At 44.4% G+C, this 9,060-nt stretch overlaps 1 protein-coding gene across 1 annotated transcript in view; it reads left to right on the top strand.

Moving 5' to 3' along the window:
* Positions 1-2,796, top strand: part of LOC121699584 (DELTA-sagatoxin-Srs1a-like) — a 3,057-nt gene extending 261 nt beyond the window's left edge. Inside the window, exons 2-3 of the mRNA XM_042081852.1 lie at positions 1,058-1,230; positions 2,103-2,796. Of these exons, the coding sequence (XP_041937786.1) occupies positions 1,130-1,230; positions 2,103-2,529 (528 nt within the window). The 5' untranslated portion in view covers positions 1,058-1,129 and the 3' untranslated portion in view covers positions 2,530-2,796. The remainder of the gene's footprint in view (positions 1-1,057; positions 1,231-2,102) is intronic.
* Positions 2,797-9,060: the final 6,264 nt, after the last annotated feature.

The raw sequence follows: 9,060 nt of genomic DNA, 5'->3' as shown, positions 1-9,060 counted from the left end.
AAAATTACCAGGTGTACCTATGTTATCCAGGAGACACACTGAAAATGATAACCAAAATGATTTTTCAGACTTGTGAGGTCTGCTGTTCAGACCCTGAAGGGATTTATTTTCTGTTCATTGTTTTTTGTGAAAGTGTTTCTACTTATCTCAGTAAGGAAAATAAATCAAGAGCCTATGTTGAGTACAAATATGTCTTCTGAACAGAATCCAGCCAAAAACTCCAATAAAATTGGTATCAACTTTGAGGGACAGCTATGACCATGCAGGATTATCCAGACCAAACGTGACGATTTTGCTACATACTATTCCTATTTATGTACCAGCATGCAACATTTGAGCCTCCTACATGGTTTAGTTCTTGCGCTGTGGGCTTGTGAACTTTGACAAAAAAAAGAGGCCGAACAAAATCGACACCCCCCTCCCCCTGTAAAACTAGCTGTATCTTGGAAAGTATTGATCTTACATAAGAGTAATTTTACAGTGTGTCTCCTGGGTAACATAGGTACACCTGGTAATTTTTTCAGAATTTTTTGAGACCTAAGTGCGTGGGCCCTGGTTGAATTGACGTGGAATGACCTTATTGTCTTTGAGTGTATTCATGGGTTTCATCAGGTCCCTTTCCACAGGTGTATTAATCAAGCACCATGCAGTCTGCGTTCATAATCTAAGTGCTTGATTTTATACACCTGTGGAAAGGAACCTGATGAAACCCATGAATAGTTACTGAGGTTTTATATGAGTTTATTTATGTCACTGTGTGACAGAAAGCGTGTTTTTGCGCTGCATGCCAGCGTAGTCTGTAAGATAGATTCCTTACAGTCCACGTCTCTTGCAATCTCTTCGAGTCTGTCTCCGTCGGCTGTATCGCTCAATCGTTTCGTGTCAATGGGTGTACATCTTCTATTGCTTCTATTGCAGGAAAAAAAAGAGAAGAGAAAGAACTTGCAATCACTTCAAATCTGTCTCGGTTGACTATCTCTCAATCACTTCAAATCTGTCTCAGTCGGCTATGTCTCAATCACTTCGGCGCGTGTGGCTCTATGTTTTTCTCCCACAGGTCGGAAAAAAAAGAGAGAAGAGAACGAAGGAAGAGAAGTGAAAGTGAGGAGAAGAAGAGATCTGAGCAATCATGTGCGACACAGCTGATGCAGCGGCGGCTCTAACCACCAATCGTAACTGCACCATTGAGATCACCAACCTCAGCAGTTACTTCTGCCTGGTCAACCCTAAGTAAGAGTGACTGACTGACTGACACTGCACAAGCCCAGTCATTTTTCCTGCAATTTATGAAAAGATAGGGAATGTGTGTGTGTGTGTGTGTGTGTGTGTGTGTGTGTGTGTGTGTGTGTGTGTGTGTGTGTATGTGTGTGTGTGTGTGTGTGTGTGTGTGTGTGTATTAGGGAGAGAGAGAGAATGGGCTTCACAGCTCAATGAGTATACACAAAAGTGTATGATGATATTAATACTCATGTAGTGTTTGTTTCCTTGAAAGCAAGTCATTTTGATATATCTGGCTCCTTTATGTGATATATACGTTATGCCATATGTTCACTGCTGGTTATGATTTCCAGTAATTAACCAAATCACACTGCGGTCTCTTTCCCTTCAATATCCATTCCCATCATTCTATCCCTCCTCTCTCCCTCTGCACCACTCTCTCCATCCATCCCTCCTCTCTCCCTCTGCACCACTCTCTCCATCCATCCCTCCTCTCTCCCTCTGCACCACTCTCTCCATCCATCCCTCCTCTCTCCCTCTGCATCACTCTCTCCATTCATCCCCCTCTCTTTCTCTCTTTGCTTCTCTCCATCATCATCCTTCATTTTCTCCCGCATTCCACTACCCTCTTTCATCGTTTCCCCCCCCTCTCCACTTCTCCTCCTCTCATTCCCACTTCTTTTCTCTCTCTCTCTTTCTCTCTTTCTCTCATTCCCACTACCACTTCCTTTCTCTCTCTCTCTCTTTCTCTCTCTTTCTCTCATTCCCACTACCACTTCCTTTCTCTCTCTCTCTCTCTCTCATTCCAACTTCCTCTCTTTCTCTCATTCTCACTTCTTCTCTCTCTCTCTTTCTCTGCCCCCCGGGGCCTTGTCCACCTGCAGGATCCACATGTCCAGTGGCTTCAACTTCAACCCCCCGCAGCCGACGGTGCGCACCATGAAGACGGAGGTGTGCTCCTTCACCAAGGACGACAACACGGCCACGGGCGCTGTGGGGGTGCTCACCTACGAGCTCTTCCACATGCAGAACCGCCACTGCAACGAGCAGGTGGCCATCATGTTCTCCGTGCCCTTCGACTACCGGTTCTACAAGAACTGGCTGGGCGTGGGCGTGTTCGAGCACACGCGCGCCACCGACGAGGATCTCTACAAGCTCATGTACTACGAGAAGGACTTCACGAACTTCCAGCGCCACGAGGCCAAGGGCCAAGGGGTCAGGTACAGCGGACGCGCCGTGGACGTCATGGCGACCATGTCCGACAACGGCCGCGCCATCCTCAAGATGGAGGTGTACGATAAAATGACATAGGATGGGAACAGGCCAGGATGCAACGGGAGATAGAGAGGAGTTAAAGTTGGATAAAACGGGATTAGATGGGATTTGAGAGGATGTGAGGGATGCATGAAACATGACAGGCACAAATCAATGGATGCCCAAAGAAGGTTCAAAGAGATCAAGATCTCTTTTTCAAGATGTTGTGTGCATGATATTACATACGATTTCTTAATAAAAAAATAAACAAAGTAATGTATGGTGCTGTCCTTATGCTGATAATAAAGGAACTGTATTGTGCAATATTGTGGTTTGTTTTTATCATTTACAAGCACATAGACTCTATATCAGATGGGGGTTTTGGTGTGTTATATGTGGAAGTCTCTCTGGATGGACACTGCAGAGAAAAGCAGACCTAAGTTCGCATGATTGGGGCCGTGGCCTACTGGTTGGTGCTCCGGACTTATAACTGGAGGGTTGCCGGTTCGAAACCCAACCAGTAGGAACAGCTGAAGTACTCTTGAGCAAGGCACCTAACCCCTCACTGCTCCCCGAGTGTCGCTGTTGCAGGCAGCTCACTGCATCGGGATTAATGTGTGCTTCACCTTACTGTGTGCTGAGTGTGTTTCACTAATTCACGGATTGGGATAAATGCAGAGACCAAATTTCCCTAATGGGATCAAAAGAGCATACTTATATTATACTTATACATGTGGATGTCCCTGTGCAAGGACACACGTTTCTCTCTATTTAGATCAGGGGTGTCAGACTCATATTAGGGCTGGATTTGTTGGAATAAGACCTCTTTGGGGGCCATCACTGTCATGGTCATTATCATTTTTCTGCATGGGTATCAGAGTGTTGTTTGAATATATCACTTATGAACAAACAAGTACACAATAATGTACTACTGTCATATACTGCTCCTTTTCTCTTGAAATACCCTACTTCAATGTTAGTTTTTCTGCTTCTTCCTTAATGAGGATGGCTGTAGTGCTAGGTTTAATCAATTTATCATATCATAGAGATATTGCTCATAACACATTGTTTAAGATAACTGGATGTGAATATCTTTTTTTTCTAATTTTCCGCTCCCTACCCAAAACATCTGGGGGGCCGTATGAAGCCTGCTGGCGGATCTGGTCCCCGGGCCTTATGTTTGACACCCCTGGTTTGGATGGTAGAACATCATCATTATAATATCGTGCTTATGGGTAGCCCCAGAGCGGAAGAGAAAACAGAGTGGAGACCCTCCAATAAGAGACTGTGGGAAAAGATGGCAGCACTTTTCCATGCCAGTTTCCGGATTATGGGAGTTTTGGAACTGAAAGTGGTCACTTGGTCAGTAGTCAATGAGTTACTAGATTATGCCAGAGACTTTCTAATGAGGAGACACAGCACTCACAAAATCCTCTATAGAAATGCATGGGGCTAGTTTGCACTGTTTTGTGTCACAAGGTCAACTGGTGTGAGGGAGCCTGATGGATATATATTTTGAAAGAACAAATCTAACAAATCATGCCAAAGCTATACAGTATGCTAATATGCTATATTTGAAAACTAAGCCTTGTGGCAAGTGTTGAATATTAAACAAAATATGTTCCCACAGCCCTATGTTCCCTAACCCTAACCCACCCACCCACAGGCCTCAGGCCTAACCCTAACCCCAACTCCAACTCCAACCCCAACCCTAACCCTAACCTTAGAAATGTGGGAACATATTTTGTTTAATATTCAACACTTGCCACAAGGCTTAGTTTTCAAATATAGCATATTAGCATATAGCTTTGGCATGATTTGTTAGATTTGTTAGATTTGTCCGACAACGGCCGCGCCATCTTGAGGACATCTTGTCGGACCCCCCCGCCCGATCCATCTCCTTGCTTCTCCACAAGTCTGAACATCACATTCCCGTTTCATCACCTTCGACTGCAGTGGGGTTCTGTTGCCCTCTGCTGGTGAAATTGCACTTTGTACTTTGTCACAACAAAAGCTTTGTAGGCTATGAGAGAGTGAGAGAGAGAGGGGGGGGGGATCAGGAAACAGGAAGCAGAAATATTGTACTGGCTTATGATTGGCTGTTTTGTAAATGAGAATACATGTAGATCCCAATCCTTCCTTCACGTTGACATCATTGGACAGCAGCCACTGTGGACGCTGGTCTTTGAGGTCTTCTGGTCTTCTTCTCCTGTTTTCTATTTGTTTCCTTATTTAGTTACACATTGAACCACACATTGCCATGGAGACAGTGGTCAACGCATTTCAGTACATATACTCTGTATAATTGTATGTGACAAATAAATTTGAAATTTGAAATTTGAATTTGAATATCCACAAATTAGACTGACAATCATTTGGGTGTTTCTTGGTGTTTTAAGCCCCCAACATTGTCTTCAAGGCAGCGCTGCCTGAAAGGCGCTATAGGGTTAGGCATGGGTTAGGGTTGGGGTTAGGGTTGGGGTTGGGGTTAGGATTAGGATTAGGTGCCTTTAAGTCAGTGGTGGCAGCGCTGCCTGCACTGCAAAAATGAAATCTAACCAAGTGTTATTAATCTTATAATAAGATCAAAAAATCTATTTTGTATTGTTTTTAGTATGAAAAGACTTACCCAGTGCTCTCTCGAAAGATCATTTTGACCTAATTTAAGAAGACTTTGACTTATTTTAAGGAGTCTTATCAAGACCAATTTACTTAACGCACTGGCAGACAAATTTGCTTGTTTTTAGGACAAATTTGCTTAACACACTGGCAGAAAAATTTGCTTGTTTTCAGGATGAGATGTCTTAAAATAAGTCAAACTTTTCTTAAATTAAGTCAAATGATTTCACGAGAAAGCGCTAGGTTTCTTTATACTGAAAACAAAACAAACTAGTTATTTTTATCTTGATATAAGACTAATAATCTTGGTTAGATGTTATTAGATAAGCAGTTTTTTGCAGTGTGGAAGACGACGTTGGGGAGCCATTTGGGTGCTCTACAAATAACACAGATGCTGATGCTGATGGCTGCACATACTCCTGGCCCCATCATCAACATGGCACATGATCACTATATCACATACTGTTATTCTGGAAAAAAACCAAAGCTACTTGGATTGCATTTGATATTTACATACATCATGCATTTATGGATATTTGTTCTGCAGCATATTTGGAAATTCAAGCTGATGTCAAATAAATGGTTTTGATAACAAAAGAGCAGAGCACACAAATTGATGGGTAAAAGTCTGTACTATACCAGAGACTTTCTAATGAGGAAACACAGCACTCAAAGAATCCTCCATAGAAATACATGTGGTTAAGTCAAGTCAAGTCAAGTCAAGTCAAGTCGGCTTTTATTGTCAATTTCTTTACATGCACTGGTCATACAAAGAATTGAAATTTCGTTTCTTACTTTCCCATGCAGACATAGACATGCTTTAAATACAGACATAGACATACTATAGACATAGCCATAGACAATAAACATTAAATTAAAGTGCAAGACTGAAATATAGAACATGTATGTATCAAAATAGAAATATAGGACATATATATAAAAAAAAATAGAGGTAGTTGTGTTGTATATTTATATAGTCTTAACAGTTACATGAAGTTTAAAGTTGTGCTTGTGTGACCTGTATATTTACATTGATATGCAGTATGCAGTAATTTCAAGTATATCAGGCTTGATGTGAAGCAGCAACACGTTAGGCTGCGCAGTCACAGTGCAGTTCCACAGGGCGGTGTTGGGGGGGGGGGGGCGGGGGTTAGGGTAGACAGGATCCTAGTTTCCTAGGTTCCTGGCTGGCTGGTGGGTGGGGGGGGGGCTGTCAGTGATGGGAGAGTGGGTAGAGTGTTCAGCATCCTGATTGCTTGGTGGATGAAGCTACTTGCCAGTCTGGTGGTGCGGGAGCGGAGGCTCCTGTACCGCTTTCCAGAGGGCAGGAGGCTGAACAGTTCGTGTGCAGGGTGGGTTGTATCCTTGACAATCATTAGTGCTTTGCGGGTGAGGCGGGTGGTGTAAATGTCCTGCAGGGAGGGGAGTGGTGCTCCAATGATCCTCTTAGCTGTGTTAACAGTGCGCTGGAGGGTCTTCCTGTTCTGATCTGTGCAGCTTCCGCCCCACACTGTGATGCTGCTGGAGACGATGCTCTCGATGGTCCCTCTGTAGAATGTAGTCATGACAGGAGGCGTGGCACTTGCCTTCTTCAATTTGCGCAAGAAGTAGAGGCGCTGCTGGGCTTTCTTCGCCAGTGATGCTGTGTTGGTGGTCCAGGAGAGGTCGTCGCTGATGTGCACCCCCAGAAATTTTGTGCTGCTCACTCTCTCCACAGCATCTCCGTCGATGGACAGTGGTGGCAGTTGTTTGTGGCCTCTCTGAAAGTTGACAACAATCTCCTTGGTCTTGCTGACATTCAGCAGGAGGTTGTTGTCTTTGCACCATTTAGCCAGCAGGTCTACTTCTTCTCTGTAGTGAGCCTCATCGCCCTTAGTGATGAGGCCCACCAGTGTTGTGTCGTCCGCAAACTTCACCAGATGGTTGGAGCTGTGAGTGGTTGTACAGTCATGTGTTAGCAGTGTGAAGAGCAGGGGGCTGAGCACACACCCTTGAGGGGCCCCCATGCTCAGGGTCAGAGTGCTTGAGGTGTTGTCCCCGACACGTACTGCTTGTGGTCTCTGCAACAGGAAGTCCAGCAGCCAGTTGCAGAGGGAGGTACTGAATCCTAGCTTGTCCAGTTTGCTGATGAGTTGTTGTGGTATTATGGTATTGAATGCTGAACTGAAGTCTATGAACAGCATTCTCACATATGAGTCTTTATTGTCTAAGTGGGTGAGGGCTGGATGGAGGGCAGAGCAGATTGCATCCTCCGTGGATCGTTTGGCTCGGTATGCAAACTGGAAGGGGTCCAGGGTGGGGGGTAGGGTGGCTTTGATGTGTGACATGACTAGCCGTTCGAAGCACTTCATGATTATGGGCGTGAGTGCTACAGGACGGTAGTCATTGAAGCATGATGGTGATGATTTCTTTGGCACGGGTATGATGGTGGCAGTTTTGAAAAGTGATGGGATGACTGCTTGCTCCAGAGAGGTGTTGAAAATGTCTGTAAAAACATCCTTCAGCTCTTCTGCACAGTCCTTCAACACTCATCCTGGTATGTTGTCTGGGCCTGCTGCTTTGCGTGGGTTAATGGTGGCTAGTGTCCTCTTCACGCTGGCAGAGGACAGGTACAGGGGTTGGTCGTGGGGGGGAGGTGGGGTTTTCTGTGGGTGAGTGTCATTTTGTGCTTCAAAACGGGCGAAAAAACTGTTCAGGTCATTTAGCAGAGAGGTGTTGTTCTCACAGCTCCGTGGCGCAGGCTTGTAGTCAGTGATGGCCTGTATGCCCTGCCATAGGCTCTGTGCATCTCTGCTGTCTTTGAAGTGTGTTGTTATTTTGTCTGTGTAATCCTTTTTTGCCTTTCTGATGCCCTGGGACAGGTTAGCCCTCGCTGTTCTTAGGCCAGCTACATCTCCAGCTCTGAAGGCTTTGTCTCTGGCCCTCAGCAGTCTGTGGACGTCTCCTGTCAGCCATGGCTTCTGGTTGGCCCGAGTGGTGATGTGTTTTATTTCTGTAACATCATCGATGCATTTGGTGATGTAGGAGGTCACAGTGTCTGTGTATTCCTCAATGTCAATGTGGTTGTTGTGGGTGGCAGCTGTTTTGTTTGGTTAGTTCATAACGGCAATATGGCAGTTGTCTACACATATCTCCCACTCCTTCATGTGTGTTCCTATGCCTCCCCATTCACTTGAGTAGGAAAATAGCTGCCCGATAACTGCCCAAAGTGCGTTATCAAGATGGCCGCTGAGTAGGGGGACTTGCCTATAAGGGCTTTGGCTATACTGTGGGTGGCTTTGGAATGACCAGTGATTGTATAAATGTGAATGTAATTACAATCAATACCAACATATTTCTTCTGTGCAACCACAAACTCCTGCTGATATCACTGACAACCAATCAGGTTCAAGTCTAAGAAAGACATGGAAAAGAATGACTGTTTGCATGAAAGCATTCGAGTTTGTTTAATTGTAGCAATTAGAGAAAGGAGGGCAGAGAGTCAAGATAATATGTCCCGTCAATCAGTTTTACCACTCGACATGCTTTATTTCAGCATCCAAAATAATTAAAAACATCTTGAATTAATATACATGTACAAAATAAGTACAAATCCTCTGGGAGACATCACATCGGTGTCTGTTCCTCTGATATACTTGTGCATTGTTGTTGTCTGTTGTTTGAATTTCTGCCTCATTTCAGTTAAAAAAAAGACCTTTCTCTAAAAAAATACAAATTAAACAAACAATAGAAAACAAAAACAAAAACAAACATACAGGGGAGGATGATTTGGTGAAAAATAGCAACCATTTAGGAGTGTGAGGGGGAGGGGGGACAGAAACAGACACCAGGAGAATTGGACATAGAACATTTGGGGGGATGGGGGATTGGACACTGAAGGAGGAGACAAACCAGTCCACTTGCCTAGTCTGCATTAGACACGAAAACATGCTTCACGTCCACAGCAACCTCTTCCTGCTCAGTTTTTTT

This window comes from Alosa sapidissima, chromosome 24, assembly GCF_018492685.1.
Source record: "Alosa sapidissima isolate fAloSap1 chromosome 24, fAloSap1.pri, whole genome shotgun sequence".
Classification (NCBI taxonomy): Eukaryota; Metazoa; Chordata; class Actinopteri; order Clupeiformes; family Clupeidae; genus Alosa; species Alosa sapidissima.
Note: the sequence above shows the minus strand (reverse complement) of the source record. Positions and strands in the feature narration are given on the sequence as shown.